General features: G+C 35.8%; 1 protein-coding gene across 1 annotated transcript in view; it reads left to right on the forward strand.

Annotated features, from left to right (window-relative positions):
* Positions 1–21,507, forward strand: part of LOC123854704 (uncharacterized) — a 160,972-nt gene that overhangs the window by 120,625 nt on the left and 18,840 nt on the right. Inside the window, exons 58-66 of the mRNA XM_064583319.1 lie at positions 136–234; positions 1,916–1,969; positions 2,487–2,591; positions 3,555–3,605; positions 4,509–4,613; positions 11,001–11,054; positions 12,123–12,227; positions 13,762–13,815; positions 14,400–14,504. Of these exons, the coding sequence (XP_064439389.1) occupies positions 136–234; positions 1,916–1,969; positions 2,487–2,591; positions 3,555–3,605; positions 4,509–4,613; positions 11,001–11,054; positions 12,123–12,227; positions 13,762–13,815; positions 14,400–14,504 (732 nt within the window). The remainder of the gene's footprint in view (positions 1–135; positions 235–1,915; positions 1,970–2,486; positions 2,592–3,554; positions 3,606–4,508; positions 4,614–11,000; positions 11,055–12,122; positions 12,228–13,761; positions 13,816–14,399; positions 14,505–21,507) is intronic.

The raw sequence follows: 21,507 nt of genomic DNA on the forward strand, positions 1-21,507 counted from the left end.
TTATATGCAATTATATCTCAATAAAGCTGGGGAAAAACAATAATGCCTGTTAGTTGAAGATAATATGTTTTTATGAATTTTTCTAAATATTTTATAATCATTCCATTTTTTTCCTTTTCCTTTCATGTTTTCAAGGAGGGAAGGTTGATGTAAATAACCTGGATCCTGTTTTAGAAGCCATGGAGGTCAAGCTTACAGAACAGGAACTCAGTCTGATAAAGGATCTTCTGAGTGGTGAGCACTGTGGAAAACACTGTGATTTTAAACAGATGTTGAGCTTGCAGGGTTAACTGCGACTGTTTCAAGGGCTTAAATTATTTGTTGCCCGAAGCCATTTGAATAGTTTTCAGAAGAACTCAAGGGATAAAAAGGCTGTTCATTTTTTGTTGCTTTAAAACCTGTAATCTATTTCTTTATGCATCTTAGGGTAGGGACAGGTGCTAGTGAGAAGGGGAGGGATTATTGTTGTCTGGTTTTACAAAAATAGGATCTGCGATGTGTTTTTTCTCACTGATCCATGTATCACTGACCTCAACCCAGGGCATAAACCAATCCATTCACTCATTCCTCATTTCTCTGTTCATGGATTTTGAAAAGAAAGATGGCTTTCTTTTGTGGTCACTATAACAAGTTAACAGAATAATATGTATAGTATTATTAATTTTTAAAAGTATATATAGTATTCCTTTACAAACATAAGAACAGCCTGGAAGGATATACACAAACTGTTAGTAATGGTGAGGAGTAGTCATGAAGCTGAGGAGAGGTAAAAGAAGGGACATTTACCTTTTCTTCATATGCTTGTATGTTTTTTAATTTGTTACACAAAATATGTTTTAAATTCTAACTTTTTAAACTCAATTTATTTTGTTTTTAAGATGAATGCAAATGCTGTGGTAAAATGATAGGATTTGGGCTGTGTTCTCATCCACCAGTTAAGTTTAGGGAATCCCTAAAATTGACCACTCACGGATTAACTCCTCTCTAACATCTCTCACGGCTTAACACAGCAATGCCCTTGGCATCAACACGTGGTAACACAAGATAATACTCCTTACGAATGTTGAGAAACATGCATCATTTCAAGAAGTAAGCGAGGTTGAAGGACTTCCCAAATCACACAACGCCACTAACAAATGTGGACCTGGCAGAGTTAGAACATTTGATAATTGAAGAAAAAAAAATCTATATGAATAATAATGAGATAGGACATTCAAGATACAACAATATGGATTTCAAAAGATGTAAAGGAACCCTTGGGAAAAAGTCAATCATTTTTTTTTTTTAAAGATTTTATTTATTTGAGAAAGAGAGAATGAGAGAGAGCACATGAGATGGGGGAGGGTCAGAGGGAGAAGCAGGCTCCCCGCCGAGCAGGGAGCCCGATGCAGGACTTGATCCAGGGACTCCAGGATCATGACCTGAGCCGAAGGCAGCCGCTTAACCAACTGAGCCACCCAGGCGCCCAAAAGTCAATCATTTTTGTAAAGGTTATTGTTATACATCTTGTTTCAAAGTTCAGAAGGATGCTGCAGTGTACAATAACCTCACTTTCTCGGAAAAAAACATTTCAACACACTTGAAAAGCCAATGTTGCTTCATTGCTTCTCCTAAGAATTATTCTATATCCTATAGAATAACTATTGGAATAGTTATAATTACAACCTGAATTTTCTTAAATATTAGATAAGATAAACTTATTTTTATAATTTTCATTTTTATTATTTAATACAATCTTTTAAGATCACTTTCATTCATTATTTACTATTGAATCTTGGTCCTCATTGTAAATGAATTTATTTTCCTTGGTCATCTTCTGGAACAATAAATCTTAGATAAAAAGGACTTCTTGTCCTGTGTATCTTTTTTCTGAGTCCATGTTATTGTTTTTCTCTGATTAAACTTTGTCTTACAGGCTATAAGAAAGTTGATCTGAAAAACCTGATGGATAAGGTAGAAGCTGTTACAGGTGAGGAAGAAGTTACCAAATACAGATGATTCTGATTCTTTATACCTATTTTATATTCTTTCCTGTTATTCCCTTTAAATTATGCTATTTTTAATAAACTGATTGTAGTTTGATTTCCTAAAGTTTAACTTCGGTTTGTCAATGTTTCAATAATAAAACATAGTGCCACATTTTGTTAGGCCCTATGATCTCATTTTTTCCAGATTAAGATATTTACTAAAAAGATGTTAGTGTAATAAAAAGAGACTAAAGTTTTATTACCTACTAGTAATCTCCCACAACAAAAAATTATGAAATGCATTATTATGTACTCTGTTATATTGCCTCTATTATTACTAAAGTTGTGGAAATAAACACTTCACTATTCTGCCATAACCATACTCAAACAGGACTCATTTAACTTTATTATGCATTGAGTAGTTGGGGTTAATACTTAAACAGTAATAGATTTCATCATTATTTAGAATAATTAGATGGTTCTTTAAAATCACACATTACCATTTCTGTCCTTTTGAAGGGGAGGAAGTTGATATCAACGACTTGGGAACAGTTCTAAGAAACATGGGAATAGAACTCACAGATAAAGAACTCTCACAACTGGTGAAAAATCTGCCAGTTGATAGTGAGTATTTTGAATAAAAATATAGTCATCCAGGGGAGCATATTGTTAAATTGCAAAAACTTCTAAAATTGTCTCTATTTTACTGCTTGTCAGAAATAATCTTAATAATCTGGGTGGCTTAGTCATTGAACGTCTGCTTCGGCTCAGGTCATGATCTTAGGGTCCTGGGATTGAGCCCCACATCAGGCTCCCTGCTCGCAGGGAGCCTGCTTCCCCTTCTCCCACTCCCCCTGCTTGTGTTCCCTCTCTCCTGTCTCTCTCTCTCTGTCAAAAAAATAAATGAAATCTTTCAAAGAAAGAAAAAAAGAAATAATCTTATGATCCATATTGCATACTGTAAAATGACTCTATTGTACCTTAAAATGTTATAGCTGGGGCGCCTGGGTGGCTCAGTTGGTTAAGCGACTGCCTTCGGCTCAGGTCACGATCCTGGAGTCCCAGGATCGAGTCCCGCATCAGGCTCCCTGCTCGGCGGGGAGTCTGCCTCTCCCTCTGACCCTCCCCCTTCTCATGTGCTCTCTCTCTCTCTCAAATAAATAAATAAAATCTTTAAAAAAAATAAAAAATAAAAAATAAATGTTATAGCTGCCATTTAATCTTTAGTTTGAGAATCAACCATTGTGTCATCATGACTCTTATCATCAGGGTTCACATTATCTTTTATATAATTATATCTTTTATAACTTTTGATTATATAAAGAGATCTGAAATTTAAGCCAGAATTAATGAGAAAAAAGAAAGTGATCTAATAGGGGGAAATGAAAATATCATAAAAGAAAAAGATATGTTTCAGAATGGTAGAGTGTCAGTATCCCCCTGCCCTATAATTTCATTATTTGCCACTAAATCAAAAAATTTCTAAGGCAGTTCATAAAATATATCTTACTGAAATTGCTGGATTCTTACTCTCTATGAAGCTCCACATTGTCAGTTTCTGTGATCTGAACAGTGTTTTCCTTACAGATGGAAAGGTCTACCAGAGAAGGTTGCTGGATGGTATAAAGTTTCTTAAAGGTGAGGAAGAAGCTTAATAAAACACAATCAATCTGAGATCATCATGTTTGGCATTTCTACTGATTCCTTGTGATTAAATTGTGAACCCTGACACCTAACACATTATTACATACTTTTGTTTCTTTTATAGATCAATGTGTTCTTTAGATCATTTCTTATGATGTACATTGGAAAGAACTCCCATGCTCTCTTGGGATTTCTCAAATTTGACAGAAGAAATTATCAGAGCCCAGGCTGCACAGCAAAAGTAAAGGGAAAATTAACACCTCTTCAGTTAGTTTATTCAGCAGCAAGAGACTACTAGTCTGACATTTAGACCAAAAGAGAGAGAGAGAGAGAGAAGAAGGGAGCTCTAGAAAGCCTTCAAGATATTGAAGGAACATAGGACTGAATAGACAGGCAGGAAGCAGACCAGGAGGAAGGTCATGTCTAGGCAAGGTTCCCAATACCAGCTTCATGATATCTGCCAAATCCACACAGTATTTGTACTATTATTAATATTTTCATTTAAATTGATTTACTTTTAACTTGAATTTAAAAATTTTTTAAATGGCAACAGAGAACCAGCATCCCTTAACATAACTAGAAGTTAACTGTAAAAGCAAACACAGTGAAAGTGAGACAGTAGCCATTCGAAACACAGGAATTATTATCACCCTACTAGAATTCTCTGAGCAGTCATTACATCACCTTTCAGTTTTTATACTGGATATGCTTATATGAAGATTAAATTTAAAACAATAAGCTCTAACTCTTATTATTGACTCTGTCCTCTTGTAAAGATCTCATCAGGCTTTGGTCCTTTGGATGAACATAATAACCATAATCCTCAGGAAGGTGAGGGTTTATCCCACATTTTAGGGACATTAACTTCTGCTTGTATAACTATCTCTCTTTCCATAGGAGGGAAGATTGACTCCAGTAAAGTGGATGCAGTTTTGGGAAACATGGGCATGGACCTCACTGAAAAGGAGCTTAAAGACATAACACAAAACCTGCAGGTTGATGGTGAGCATTTTAGATACCACTGAACACTACAGAAAAACTACTTTTATGAGCCTATTTATAACAGTCATTAAAAATGCTTGTTTGTCCAAATGGCCAACAGACACATCACTCAGCATCAGGGAAATCCAAATCAAAACCTCAATGAGATACCACCTCACACCAGTCAGAATGGCTAAAATTAACAAGTCAGGAAACAACAGATATTGGCAAGGATGTGGAGAGAGGGGAACCCTCCTACACTGTTGGTGGGAATGCAAGCTGGTGCAGCCACTCTGGAAAACAGCATGGAAGTTCCTCAAAAAGTTGAAAATAGAGCTACCATATGATCCAGCAATTGCACTACTGGGTATTTACCCCAAAGATACAAAAGTAGGGATCCGAAAGGGTACGTGCACCCCAATGTTTATAGCAGCAATGTCCACAATAGCCAAACTGTGGAGAGAGCCAAGATGTCCATCGACAGAGGAATGGATAAAGAAGATGTGGTATATATATATATATATATACATATATATATGCCCTGAGTCTGGGCAGGGTCTTGTGATTGCTTCAATAACAGCATTTGGTGGAAATGGTGCTCTGTGACTTAATCCTAGTTACAGATTCAGAGAAGAACTGTTCTAAATTGTCTGTAATAGACTTTTCTTTTTTTTTTTTAAGATTTATTTATTTTTATTTATATATATATATATAGACACACATATACACAATGGAATATTATGCAGCCATCAAAAAAGTGAAATATTGCCATTTGCAATGATGTGGATAGAACTGTAGGGTATTATGCTAAGCAAAATAAGTCAATCAGAGAAAGACAAGTATCATATGATCTCACTGATATGAGGAATTCTTAATCTCAGGAAACAAACTGAGGGTTGCTGCAGTGGGGGGTGGGGTGGGAGGGATGGGGTGGCTGGGTGATAGACATTGGGGAGGGTATGTGCTATGGTGAATGCTGTGAATTGTGAGACTGATGAATCACAGACCTGTACCTCTGAAACAAATAATACATTATATGTTAAAAAAAAAAAGAAAAAGAAGATAGTAGGAAGGGTAAAATGAAGGGGGGGATATTGGAGGGGGAGGTGAACCATGAGAGATTATGGACTCTGAGAAACAAACTGAGGGTTTTAGAGGGGAGGGGGGTGGGAGATGGGTTAGCGCAGTGATGGGTATTAAGGAGGGCACGTATTGAATGGAGCACTGGGTGTTATAGACAAACAATGAATCATGGAACACTACATCAAAAACTAATGATATAATGAATGGTGACTAGCATAACAAAATAAAATTTAAAAAAATAAATTAAAATTAAAATTAAAATTAAAATTAAATTTAAAAAAAAGCTTGTTTGGCATCAAGAGGGCATTCTGAAAAGCTTAGGGAAAAAACTCAGGTCCAAAGAAAGAACACATCCTGTCTCTCGCTGGTTTTATATTCAAAGTAGAGAAGGATTTCAAGATACCTGTTTTTTCACTAGCCTTACCTTTTTTTCCCTATGGAATAGGGAGAATTGATAAGTATTGTGCAAATTCCACTTAAACTCCTTGGCCACATTTGCTAATACGTGACATCAGTATTTATAAAAAGGATGCTTATTATAGGTATGGTGATCTTTAATGTTCTTTCTATTTTAATGTGGCTAGAGTATACCTGCTCTATGTGGCTGACATTCAATATTTGTCTGTCTGTCTCTCACTTTCACCTGGGTCCTATGGAGAAAAGTCTATTGCAGGGCGCCTGGGTGGCTCAGTCTGTTGAGCTGCTACCTTCAGCTCAGGTCATGATCTCAGGGTCCTGGGATGGAGTCCCGCGTCAGGCTCCCTGCTCAGCGGGAAGCCTGCTTCTCCCTCTCCCACTCCCCCTGCTTGTGTTCCCTCTCTCGCTGTGTCTCTCTCTGTCAAATAAATAAATAAATAAATCTTAAAAAAAAAAAAAAAAGAAAAGTCTATTACAGACAATTTAGAACAGTTCTTCTCTGAATCTGTAACTAGGATTAAGTCACAGAACACCATTTCCACCAAATGCTGTTATTGAAGCAATCACAAGACCCTGCCCAGACTCAGTCTAAGCTCTTGGTGGAAGTTGTATCAGTCACATTGTAATAAGGTCATGTGGGATGGGAAATATATAGCTCAGCCATCCTTGAAAAATATGTTTATCACTTCTACTATTATTGGGCCTATGCTTTTTCTAGCTTTTCACTATCATGAATAAAACTGCTATGAACATTCTTGTATGAGACTTTTTTTGTCTGAGATATTTTTGAACATGTGTTTACTATTCTTTTGGGTAGAAATGCTGCATCCTAGGGTAAATATGTCTTTAGTTTTATAAGAATCTGTTAGATACTTTTCCAAAGTGAATGTACCATCTTATACTCCCACCAGCAATGTCTGAAGGTTCTCTTAGCTCAGCTCCTCACCAACATTTGTTATTATCGTTATTTTTAATTTTAGTCCTTCTGGTTAGTGTGTGTTGCTATCTCAATATGGCCTTGATTTACATTTCCCTGATGACTAATGATATTGAGTACTTTTTCAAGTGCTTATTAGCCATTTATACTTCTTTAATAAAGTATTTGTTCAAATTGTTTGCCCACTTTTTATCTGACTGTTTGTCCAACCACTTGGAGAATGATTGTTTCTCTTTCATACCTGCCTGCTAGGAGTACTTAAGTTTCTTTTTGTCTTTCTGCTTCATTATTAAATGAAGGAGTTTAAGGCCATACATTTTCTTCTGAGTGCAGCTTCACTACGTCCTTTTGGTTTCGATATGAAGAGTTTTCCTGATCATTACTTTCTACCAACTTATAATTGATACAAAGATTATCTAGTATCTATAAGTATATCTCTTACTTTCTTTTTAAGTCTTTTAAGTTTTTATTATATATAAACTTTGGAGTTCTATCAGATAATGTGGCCACTGAGATGTTAAAAAGAATCTCTATTTTGTTAAAATTTTCATTATGGCCATGTACTTTACTAATTTTTGTAAATCTGTAGGCATATAAAAATAATTTATAGTCTCTAGAGAGGGCACATAGACTTCTCTCTATATATATTATGAAATCAAGTTTATCAGTAGTATTATTCAATTCCTTTGTGTCTTTACCTCTATTTTGTCTACAAAATAGATCTTCTATTAAGAGGGTTAAGATCTCCTACTTTAATTGAATTTTTATAAGATTCTTCTTGGGGCACCTGGGCGGTCCAGTCGGTTGGGTGTCTGACTCTTGATTTCAGCTCAGGTCATGTTCTCAGGGTCCTGGGATCAAGCCCCACCTCAGGCTCCGTGCTCAGCAGGGAGTCTGCTTGAGATTCTCTCTCCCTCTGCCCCTCCCCCCCACTCTCTCAAATAAATAAATGAATCTTAAAAAAATTTTCTTAAATGACTAATAGTTTTGCTTTATAGGTTTATGACTGTTAAATATTCATAAACTATACCTTTTGATGTCCCTCTTTATCTACATCTCTTTGTTGATTTGACTCTTAAGTTTTACTTTGATACTAACAATTGCCAGTACTGGTTTCTTTTTGCTTGTATATGCCTCATATATCTTTGCCCACTCCTTTATTTTCAATCTTCTTTATCATTTGGTGGGAAATATATTTTGTGAAATCATCATATAGCTGGGTTTTTAAGGAACCCATCTGATAATCTTTCTTCTTTTAATGAGAAATTTCAGTTTGTTCAGATTTGGTGTAATACTGGACATATGCATTTATTTTATCTCATTTTATATTTATTATTCATTTTCTACTATTGTTTTCTCTTTTTTTCTTGTGCTTATTATTACTGGTTTAAGTTGTCATTCATTATATTTGTTTTCTTCCTAGGAGGGTCACATTTCATTAATTCTTGCATTTCTTTTCTTCTCATTCATTGTCATACTTACCTATAACTTAATTATTACTGGTAACAAAATACTGCTTTATTCTCCATCAAGATACTTTTACCCATCAGATATTTCAATTCAGCTTTATCCCTTCCTCCCACTCCCTACCCCCACAATCTCAATAAGCAGAAACTTTTAGAATACTCTTATTCCTCCCACCATTTCCCCTACTCCCCACCATGAGATCTTTGGAATGTCTTTACTTCCTCAACTATACATTTTCAATTCTCACAAACAACTCCTAAAATTTCTCTTACATAATTTCCCTTCTATTTCAAGATTCTTTATTTAGCACTTAATATTACATATTCCATAACATAACAGATCGTTTTCAAGCTTACAGAAAAGAAGGTAGCATCTGTTCTGGCATCTCTGTATTTTAACCGCCTCAGGAAAATAAATGTTTCTGCCCACCTGTTTTATTCCTTCTTGGTCTTTTAGGAGTGAGAGGAATTGGAATGCCCCATACTGGCCTTAATTGAGCTTCATCAGGGTCTTCAGGATTCTAAATGCCAAGCATTTCCCATGATCTGCTGCTTTCCAGTTCTGTTCCTGTGCTCTGACACCTCTCTGGTGCTTCCCTCGTTGAGGGCGGAAAGAACCCCATGCCCATTCTTGGGCTCCAGGACACAACCAGAGCCCAAGTGTTGACATAGCCCCAGCAGCCTAGAAAAACCATCAAATTTGAATTTCAAAAGGGAAACAGCTTTGAGATGGTAGTAAAAGGGACTGGAGCCATGCTCCAGTCTCCATGTTCACAAAAGCCTTTCTAAATGTTTATTAAAGTAAATGCAAAAGAGTAAGAATAACATTATAAGTAAAGGAAAATGATCAACTTTGGTTTAAACAAATTTCCCTTGTCACACAGATGTCTTAATTCCTACTAGTAGATTCCTCCTCAGCTGAGATGAACTTGGAATATTTTAATGAAAGAGAACTCACCCCAGTTAGATGGCCTATGGCAGAGAGCCCTTTCATCTTGGGTCAGAATGATGTGATTCATATATGCAACGGAATATTACTCAGCCATCAGAAAGGATGAATACCCACCATTTGCATCAACATGGAGCTGGAGGGGATTATGCTAAGTGAAATAAGTCAAGCAGAGAAAGACAATTACCATACATTTGGTTTCACTCATATGTGGAACATAAGGAATAGTGAGGAGGAGGACCACAGGGGAAGGGAGGGAGAACTGAATGGGAAGAAATCAGAGAAGGAGACAAACCATGAAAGACTTTGGAATCTGGGAACCAAACTGAGGGTTACAGAAGGGAGGGAGGGGGTGGGGGGATGGGGTAACCAGGTGATGGGTATTAAGGAGGGCACGTGTGGTGTTATACGCAACTAACAAATCACTGAACACTACATCAAAAACTATATTTTGGCCAACTGAACATAATAAAAAAAATGGGAACTACAAAAAAAAAAAAAAAAAAGAATTTTCCCAGGAATAAACCAGATGGACAAAGAAGAGTATGAACAGACAACCATAGTGACCCATGTACAAAGACAGGCCTAAAAATTCTAATCCCCTCCAAGGATCCCATCTCTTTTTCATGATAGACTTGGTTAACTAAAATAGTCCAGGTAAACCAACACACATTTTCCATTTTGCCCTGACCTGTAGTTGGTATCGAAGTTATTAGTGGCCAGGAATACTTTAATAGACAAAGAATAAGGAAATTCTCACCACAGAATTAGCAACATTATTGGTAATTGATACACTTTTCTGGCCATTCTGCTGGTACTCAAAAACAAGTGTGTTGAATTTATGATTAACTACATTTTATACCATGTTTCCTAGGTTATAGCTAGATTTTTCTCATCAACATGGGAGTATTATTTTGCTGTGGGAGAAAAAGCACTTCTGTTTTCAGAAAGTAAATGATAAGAATTAGCCACTTTTCTTCCCTGAGCACAATACATTGGAAATGCTGGAATATTAATTGTGTTCAGGAAATAATTATGCTTATTATCATTCAAGCTGTCATCCTTCTTCTACCTTCTTATGAAGGATGTAGCAAAAGGTTAAGTTTTCGTATGTGTGTGTGTGTGTAGTATGAAACCAGCTTCTCTTTTGTATACTGAGGTATAACTTTTTATATTGAGGTTATAATTGACATGGAACATTATATTCAGATATATAACATAAATGATTCAGTATTTATATATACTGCAATATATATGTATATATATGTCTCTCAAAATGATCACCACAGTTAACACCCATCACTATACACAGTTACACTGTGATGAGAACCTTTAAGATCTACTCTCTTTAGCAACTTTCAAATATTATTAATATTAACTGTAGTCATCATACTGTATATTACATCCCCATGACTTACTTTATAACTGAAAGTATGTACCTGCAAAAGGTTAAATTTTTTAGAGCAAATAAATACTACTAAGTTTTTCTGCTCAATGCAACATACTTTCTTGGTCTCATTGTCATGTTTCTATCCAATTTATTCCTTGTCTTACAGTTAAAGGTAAAGCTGATCTAGAAAAGCTGATGAATGAAGTAAAATCTTTTTCGGGTAAGACATTACTAAGACATTTTGAATTAAATTCTAACCCTATGTTAAATCTTGCATAGTGTTTTCCTGATATTATATCATAAATTTATTAATGTTGATATTTTACATATTTTTAATGAAATATTTATATTCAACTTTACTTCTTCCTTTGATTTTGAATTATCTAGGATTTGGCTATAAAAATCAGTAGTGAAGGGTGCCTGGGTGGCTCAGTCAGTTGAGCATCTGCCTTTAGCTCAGGTCATGATCCCGGGGTCCTGGGATGGAGCACCACATTGGGCTCCCTGCTCGGCAGGGAGTCTGCTTCTTCCTCTCCCTCTGCCCCTCCTCCCCACTCGTGCTCTCTCTCTCTTACACACACTCTCTCTCTCAAGTAAATAAATAAAATCTTCAAAAAATAAGTAAATAAGTGGTGATGCTTAAGTAATAAATTATATTTTCTGTAGTTTCTGCCAGTATTATACTGATCTTAACCAGTGTTTAAATCAGAGCTTTAACAAATTGGCCACCCATGAATTGAGTCCAACCTGCAGTCAAGTTTTGTAAAATCTGGCAACACTGGCCCTATATTCCCTCACGACAGTAACTGGTGTATTTTCTCTTTGGACAAGGCATGTGCTGTCTAGTTCACCACAGCTAGTTTCACTCATTTCTTCTACCTCCAGGTTCCTACAAGCTTGAGTTAATAACTGCTGGCTTAAATAACCAAATGTAGGTAGGCAAAGAATATAGGAAGAGGAATATTTTTAGAAAATTAAGTTGATAGGATTGCTTTAAATAATAATCACATGATTCAGTATTAAAAAGTAAAAAAGACTAGATATCCTAAATTACTGGCCAATTATATATAACCTGATTTTCTTCTATGGTATCTTGCCATTAGTCTTAGGAGACCACTCTTTATGAAGAATCAAGGAATAGGTTCTGCCTCATTATCCTTAAACATTATTGGAATATGTGAGAGTATGAAAGTTAGGATGGCATTCTTTAAACCAGATTTTTCATTATTTTGGATCATTATAATGTCCTAAAATTGCCATGTGTCAATAATTCATTTTTCTTTCAAAGGAGGTAAAGTTGATGCTAATAAACTTGAAAGTATTTTGGAAAACTTGGGGATTGAGCTCACACCTAATGAACGTTTGAATTTAGTGAAGACACTGCCACTTAATGGTAAGTCTCATGGGTGCTATAAGCCTAGTTCTGTGAAACTATTTCCACATGTGAAAAATTACAAACTAGTTGCATTTTAACACCCAGTGCTCATTACGAGTGCCCTCCTTAATACCCATCTAATGGTGAGCGCTGTGAATTGTGTAAGACTGTTGAATCACAGACCTGTACCTCTGAAACAAATAATACATTATATGTTAAAAAAAAAAGAAGAAGATAGCAGGAGGGGAAGAATGAAGGGGGGGACATCGGAGGGAGAGACGAACCATGAGAGACGATGGACTCTGAGAAACAAACTGAGGGTTCTAGAGGGGAGGGGGTGGGGGATGGGTTAGCCTGGTGATGGATATTAAAGAGGGTACATTCTGCATGGAGCACTGGGTGTTATACGCAAACAATGAATCATGAATCATGGAACACTACATCAAAAACTAATGATGTAATGTATGGTGATTAACATAACATAATAAAAAAAATCTAAGATTCTAAAGGATTAAACAAAAAATACCCATCTAATGAATCATTGAACACTACATCAATAACTAATGATGTACTATATGCTGGCTAACTGAACATAAAAAAAAAAGATACAAACATCAAAAATAAATGAAAAAATTGCAATCTTACATAAAACAACCCAATGTAAAAAAATAATTGCCAAGACTCATGTCAAGAAGCTATGTTTTCGGGGCACCTGGGTGGCTCAGTAGGATGCTCAACCAACGGTGCTACCCACACACCGTGAATTCAGCATTTTTAGATTCCATATGTAAGTGATATCATGCAGTATTAGTCTTTCTCTCTCCAACTTATTTCACTTAGCATAATGCCCTGGTTTTAAATAAAACCAAAAAAATTATTAAAAATTCCTTTTAATCCCATAATCCAAAGATAGCCATTATTAGTATTTTGGTACACTTCCTTCTAGTGCTCAGCAGATGATAGATTGATAGATAATATTTATGTGTATATTAATTTACTTATAATTCTTATCTCTTCACAGTGTTAACATGCATATTTATCATAGAAACCTTGATAATGCAAATAAGTGAAAATAAAACTATATTCCCAATGTAAAGCAATAACTACTATGAGAATTTTGATGTATATTTTTCTAGTTCTCCATGTATGAATATATATCCTTTTTTATTTGGCAACCTTGTGGATAAATCTTTGCAAATATTCTAAAATTTTTTGAGATTAAATTCCTTTAAGTAGAGTTGTAAAATGGAAGATATTTTGTTTGTTTTCTCACATTTTCTTCCAGAATATTGTAATTTGAACTCCCACAAACAGTATTTGAGGATGTTATTTTCTCTACATTCTCAATACAGAAAAAAAAAGAGCATCTCATGATTATGATTTGCAATTCACTCCTTTACCACTGAGAGAGAACAATTTCATATATTTATCTATTTGCATTAGAAATGTTCCTGATGCAAAGATTTCTAAATTCTTTCTTTCTGAAATTAAAAGATGCGTACTACCTTTCTGACTCCATTTTAAATATCTATTTTTATTTTTATTTTTATAGCTGATGGAAAAGTGTATCAAAAAAGGTTGATGAAGGGCATAAAGTCTCTCAAACGTGAGTAAGAAGCACAGTGAAAAGACTGAATCCAAAACCTTTATTTGTGTTGTTAAAATATGAATCATCCTTTCCTATGTAATTGTATTTATTTATGCTTTCTTAAGTAGATCTGCATTTTACCAAGTAAACCAAGTAGTTTCCTGCACTAAAATTTGGCAGAAAGTGTTAAACTTTCTCGGATTTTCCTAACTCAGCCCCAAAGAAACAAAATAAAAACACAAAGCAAAAGGTAAAGAATGAACATTGTCAGATAAAGGTTTCAGTCAAAAGCGGAGGCAAATAATTTGAAAGTACAGACAATAAAAACAACTCCTGTGTTATAGAATATTATGTCAGTCATCTCTAGCTCTCACCTTTCCAAATCCTAACATAAAATTGAGAGGAATTTTTATTCTCTTATGAACTGAACAAAACTGGGTTTTTGGTATTCGTCTTGAAAATCTTAATACTAAGAAATATGTTTTTTTATTGTAATATAATACATGCTTGATAAAGAGGAATAATAACACAGCAGAGTGAATTCATGGTCCAGTTTTAGAAACATTCAATTTTACTATATTCCTTTCCTGCTCCTTACTTAGAAGGCAATGTTGATGTCAACAAGCTGGACACTCTTTTAGAAAACATGGGAATCAGCATCAAAGAAAAAGAATTCATGGATCTGATAGAAAGACTGCCAGATGCTGGTAAGCATATAATCACCCTTGTACTTTTTAAGGGGTACTTATTGTTTTCATCTTTCCTGAGATATGATTGACATATAACATTGTGTAAGTTTAAGGCATACAACTGTTGATTTGATAAACTTGTATATTGCAAAATGATTACCGCCATAGCTAACACCTCTGTGACATCACATAATTATCTTTTTTTTTTATAGTGAAAACATTTAAGATCTACTCTTAGGAACTTTCAAGTATATAATACAGTGTTGTTAACCATAATCACCATTCTGTATTATATTCTCAGAATTTATTCACATTAGAAATCGGAGTTTATACCCTTTACCTAACATCTCTCTATTTCCCCACCTCCTCCCTCAGCCCCTGATAATGACAGTTCTGCTCTGTTTCTATGAGCTCAACATTTTTGTTTTTGTTCTTTTTTTAAAGTTTTATTTATTTGAGAGCAGGGAAGTGCAGAAAGGGAAGTAGAGAGAGTCTTAAGCAGACCCCACACTGAGCTCGATCCCATGACCCTAAGATCATGACCTGAGCCAAAATCAAGTATCGGATGTTCAACCTACAGTGCTACCCACACACCCTGAGTTCAGCACTTTTAGATTCCACATATAAGTGATATCATACAGTATTAGTCTTTCTCTGTCCAATTTATTTCACTTAGCATAACGCCCTCAAAGTTTATCCATGTTGTCACAAATGGCAAGATTTCCTTCTTTCTTGGGGCTGAGTAATTTTCTATTGTATATAATATACCACATCTTCTTTACCCAGTCATCCACTGACAGACATCTATCTTGGCTATTGTGATTAATGTTCCAATGAACATGGGAGTGCAGATATCTTTCTGAAATCCTATTTCAAAGTGGGATTTTGAATTAGGTGCTATGATGTGGGATTAATGGATCATATGGTAGTTCTATTTTTAATTTCTTAAGGAACCTCTATTCTGTTTTCTACAATGACTGTACCAACTTATATTCCCACCAACAGTGAGCAAGGGTTTTCTCTTCTCCACGTCCCCACCAGCATCTGTTATCTCTTATCTTTTTGATGATAACTATTCTAACAAGTGTGAGGTGATATCTCATTGTGGTTTTAATTTGCATTTCCCTGATGATGAGTGATATTGAACACCTTTTCATGTACCTGTTGGCCACTTGTGTATGCTGTTTGGAAAGATGGCTATTCAGTTCCTCTGCCCATGTTTTAGTTGGATTTTGGGGGGTTTTGCTATTGAGTGTATGAGGTCCTTATATATTTTGAATATTAGTCCCTTATCAGATACATGGTTTGCAAATATTTTCTTCCATTCTGTAAGTTGCCCTTTCATTTTGTTGATTGTTTCTACTGCTTTGCAGAAGCCTTTTAGTTTGGTGTAGTCCCACTTAATTTTTTCTTTTGTTGCTTGTGCTTTTGGTGTCATAACTAAAAAAATAATTGCCAAGACTCATGTCAAGAAGCTATGTTTTCAGGGCACCTGGGTGGCTCAGTCATTAAGCGTCTGCCTTTGGCTCAGGTCATGATCCCAGGGTCCTGGGATCAAGGCCCACGTCGGGCTCTCTGTTCTGCGGGAAGCCTGCTTCTCCCTCTCCTGCTCCCTCTGCTTGTGTTCCCTCTCTTGCTGTGTCTCTCTCTGTCAAATAAATAAATAAAATCTTAAAAAAAAAAAAAAAGCTATGTTTTCTTCTGGAAGTTTTATTGTTTTGGGTCCTACATTTAAGTCTTTAATTCATTTCAAGTGTATGTTTTTGAGTGGTATAAGATAGTGGTACAATTTAATTATTTTGCCTATGGTTATCCAGTTTTCCCAACACCATTTATTGAAGAGATTGTCCTTTCCCTATTGAGTATTCTTGGCTGCCTTGTTGATAGTTGACTGTATATGTGAGGTTTTATTTCTGGGCTCTTGATTCTGTTCTGTTGGTCCATGTATCTATTTTTATGCTGTGCCATACTGTTAGATTAGCTTTGTAGTACAGTTTGAGGGGGAGGAGTTAAGATGGTAGAGGATTAGGGAGGCCCTAAGCATGTCTCATCCCTCAAATACAGCTAGATAGTTATCAGATCATTCTGAACATCCAAGAAATCAATCGGAGGTCTAAGAGAACAAAAACTACAAGTCTACAAGCAGAAAAGTGACCACCTTTGGAAGATTCTTTAACAAGCAGACCAAAACACATGCAGGATCTAGTTTTGTTGCTGTTGTTGTTGTTATTGTTGGACTTTTTATTTTGTCTTTTTCTTTCTTCTTTTCTTTTCTGGATAAAATGATGAGATGGAGAAATTCACCCCACAAGAAAGAAGAGGAGATAGTACAACCAGGGATTTAATCAATATAGATATAAGTAAGATGTCTGAGCCAGAATTTAAAACAACAATTATAAGGATATTAGCTGGGCTTGAAAAAAGCATAGAAGACACTAGATAAACCCTTACTGCAGAGATAAAAGAACTAAAATCTAGTCAGACTGAAATTAAAAATGCTATAACCAAGATGCAATCCCAAGTGGAGGTCGTAAAAATGAGGATGGACAAAGCAGCGGGGCAAATCAGTAATATAGAAGATAAAATTATAGGGAAAAATGAAGCTGAAAAGAGGAGGGGAAAAAAAGTAATGGACCACAAAGGTAGACTTCAGGAACTCAGTGACTTATTAAATGTAATGACATTCGTATCATAAGAGTCCCAGAAGATGAAGAGAGAGAAAAAGGGACAGAAGGTTTATTTGAACAAATTATCGCTGAAAAGTTCCCTAATCTGGGGAGGGACACAGACATCAAAATCCAAGAAGCACAGAGAACTCCCATTAAATTCAACAAAAGCCAGCCATCATCAAGACATATCATAGTCAAATTCTCAAAATACACAGATAAGGAAAGACTTCTGAAAGCAGCAAGGGAAAAATGTCTTTAACCTACAAAGGAAGGCAGAACTGGTTTGCAGCAAATCTGTCCACTGAAACCTGGCAGGCCAGAAAGGAGTGGAAGGAAATGTTCAACGTGCTGAATGGGGAAAATATGCAGCCAAGAATTCTTTATCCAGCAGGACTGTCATTCAGAATAGAAAGAGAGAGAAAGAGAGTTTCCCAGACAAACAAAAACTAAAGGAGTTTGTGACCACTAAACCAGCCCTGCAAGCAATTTTAAGGGAGACTCTTTGGGTGGTGGAAAAAAAAAAAAGACCAAAAGCAACAAAGACTAGAAAGGACCAGAGAACATCTCCAGAAACACCAACTCTGCGGGTAACACAATGGCACTGAATTCATATCTTTCAATAATCTCTCTGTAGTATCGTTTGAAATCAAGAAGGCTAATGCCTCCAGCTTTGTTCTTTCTCAGTATTGCTTTGGCTATTCAGGGTCTTTTGTGGTTCCGTATAAATTTAAGGATTTTTTTTCTATGTCTGTGAAAAAATACCATTGGAATTTTTATAGGAACTGGATTGAATCTATAGATGACTTTTGGTAGTACAGACATTTTAACAATACTAATTTTTCTGACCCATGAATGTGAGCTATATTTCCATTTGTTTTTGTCTTTTTCAATTGCTTTCATCATGGTTTTGTAGTTTTCATTGTATAGATCTTTCACCTTCTTATTTAAATTTATTTCCAAGTATTTTGTTGTTTTTTATGCTATTGTTAGTGGTATTGTTTTCTTTATGTCTTTTTCAGTTATAAAATATATGGAAATGCAACTGATTTCTGTATGTTGAGTTTGTATACTGCAACTTTACTGAATTCATTGATTAGTTCTGACAGTTTTTTGGTGGAGTCTTTAGGATTTTCTATATATAAGGTCATATCTGCAAACAAAGACAATTATGCTTCTTCCTTTCCTATTTGGATGCCCTTTTTTTCTTGCCTGATTGCTCTGGCTTAGACTTCTGGTACTATGTTGAATAAGAGTGGTAAGAAGGGGCACTCTTGGGGCGCCTGGGTGGCTCAGTTGGTTAAGCTACTGCCTTCAACTCAGGTCATGATCCTGGAGTCCCGGGATCGAGTCCCACATCGGGCTCCTGCTCAGCAGGGGGTCTGCTTCTCCCTCTGCCCTCTTCCCTCTCGTGCTCTCTGTCTCTCATTCTCTCTCTCTCAAATAAATAAATAAAATCTTAAAAAAAAAAAAAAGAAGGGGCACTCTTGTCTTGTTCGTAAGGCTCATTTTCTTATAGGCTTTTCTTTCTCCCTTCAAACTAGTGGGTTAAGTGAATATTTTTTAATGAAACACTAAAGCTAAATATTGTTTCATGAGACTTCATGATCAATTTGTGTGTGTGTGTTTAGAGTTCTTAGTGTGGCTTACAATAAAAAAGTTTTGAAAATAACTGGCTTAAATGATAGTAATATAACAGTTCTATTTTCAGTCTATTGTTCTTTCCACACTCTTCCTGGCTGATTCCATTTAACCATATATATTTAAGATTTCAAATCTTTTATCTCAAACCTATACTTTTTTCATGCATTTCAGTCTAGGACAGTGAGGTCCTTTTATGTAGCATGATGGGGGCAAGTATTTGATTAGATACTCTAAAAATCCAGTTAGAGTAAGGAATAATAAAAATGATGTGTATGTACCATACATATTTTATTTCCATAAAAAAAAGGGACTACATTTTAATTTTTTTATGTTATGTTAATCCCCATACATTACATCATTAGTTTTTTTTTTTTTTTAAGATTTTATTTATTTATTTTACAGAGAGAGACACAGCGAGAGAGGGAACACAAGCAGGGGGAGTGGGAGAGGGAGAAGCAGGCTTCCCGCTGAGCAGGGAGCCCGATGCGGGGCTCGATCCCAGGATCCTGGGATCGTGACGTGAGCAGAAGGCAGATGCTTAACAACTGAGCCACCCAGGTGCCCCTACATCATTAGTTTTTGATGTAGTGTTCCATGATTCATTGTTTGCATATAACACCCAGTGCTCCACGCAGAACGTGCCCTCTTTAATACCTATCACCAGGCTAACCCATCCTCCCACCCCCTCCCCTCTAGAACCCTCAGTTTGTTTTTCAGAGTCCATAGTCTCTCATGGTTCGTCTTCCCTTCTGATTTCCCCCTCTTCATTCTTTCCCTCCTGCTATCTTCTTCTTCTTCTTCTTCTTTTTTTAACATATAATGTATTATTTGCTTCAGAGGTACAGATCTGTGAGACTACATTTTAATTTAATGTAGCCATACTCTTTGGAGATTTTCTTGTGCAAAATACCCATTTATCATCTATACTCCCATTTTCAGTTTCTCTTAAGTGGAGCAAAGTGCTTTTTTTAAAAGTTGAGCAGAAATTTCCATCAGAATCCATCTAGATTTTAATTCCTTCCCCAATCTTTTTACAGTTATTTATCTACACCAAATTCAGCTTTACATAAACTCCCCAAAACATTCAAATTTGTTTTTATGGTAATAACTCCCTTTTCCATTTATAGTTTATCAGTTTATATAATGATTAAGTTATCAATTTAATAATAAGTACAACTCTTTATAAACAAACCTGGAAACAAACTCAACAACTCAACCCATAGGAACACAAATGTGCTGGCTTACTAAAAGTGTAGCTTACTAGATGTAAAATTTAACATGCCATCGACATCAGTATGAATTTTTTTTTTTTAAAGATTTTATTTATTTATTTGAGACAGAGAGGATGAGAGAGACAGAGAGCACATGAGAGGGGGGAGGGTCAGAGGGAGAAGCAGGCTCCCCGCCGAGCAGGGAGCCTGATGCAGGACTCGATCCCGGGACTCCAGGATCATGACCTGAGCCGAAGGCAGTCGCTTAACCAACTGAGCCACCCAGGCGCCCCAGTATGAATGTTTTACAGTAGGAATGATGAATCTAATTCAGGCCATCAGGGTAGTTAAATGGAGGTCAGTTAAGGGATATCCTATATCAACAAATCTCTTTTGAGATGTAGATTTCCCAGTGGAAATCCAAATTCAACATATAAAAAGTAAACTATTTTCCCTGTTAAATTCAGTCCTAATTTTTTTTTAATTTCTCTGCCACTATCGTCCACCCACAACTACCCCTGAAATAACCCATGAATTATCTTTGACTTCTCATGTTCCTTCATTTTTTTCCTCTTAAAAATATCCCCAATCTCTCTCTATCTTTGCTACCCTACTCTTAATTCAAATCCTCATTATCCTTTGCTTACACTACTACAGAAGGCTCCTGACTAGTATAACAGCCGCTGGTCCCATTGCCTTCAATTCATTCTACACCCACTCACCAGATGACTTAACTAGAGTGAAAATCTGACCTTGTAATTCTTCCAATTAAAACCTTTCAATGACCTTCATAGCTTATATGCATTGAGTCTTACAATATGCCAGACACAGTGCTAAACATTTTATGACAAATTAACTTACTCATTCATGTAACAATACCTATTGAACACCTAACACCTAGCAGTTTCTGTTTTGGCCTTAGGAATACAGCCATAAATAAAACAAATTAATGTAAATTTTGTGGAGCCAGGATTTTTGTCTTCTTCTTTCACTGCTCTATTCCCAACTCCAGACAGTCCAATGTCAAAGTCTAAACCGTTAGCTCCAACCAATCTCTTTCAACTCATCTTTCCAACTCCCTATATGGCATTTTTCCCTCAAGCAAAATTTAAAAGCTTTAGTTTATCAGACACTGTGCTCTTCATTGCTCCTTTTCCCAGGATTCTTTGTCTTTCTCCAATGATAGAAAATAGCATAATACCATAAACAATGGTTTTAAATGTATATCAATCATGTGTTATCAGCCATTCCTAGAGAAACATGGAGTTAGAAATAGAATGAATCCAAAAGACTTGAGAGAACATTTTTCCTAAGATAGACTTTACGGTTCAAAGAATGATAGTGCCCCTGGCAGATAATGGAGCTATCCATTAAAATCCAAGAATTATAAATTTAAAAAGGACAAGATATAGTGAATAGCTTTCATCTAGGTTCTACTTCATAATTTAAGTATTTTATGCTTTATGCTTTTTTCCTGAGTTTGGATTACCAGTGTCTAAA

Source organism: Mirounga angustirostris, unplaced genomic scaffold (genome assembly GCF_029215605.1).
Source record: "Mirounga angustirostris isolate CCGP_5_RB_7025 unplaced genomic scaffold, mMirAng1.0.hap1 SCAF_17, whole genome shotgun sequence".
Classification (NCBI taxonomy): Eukaryota; Metazoa; Chordata; class Mammalia; order Carnivora; family Phocidae; genus Mirounga; species Mirounga angustirostris.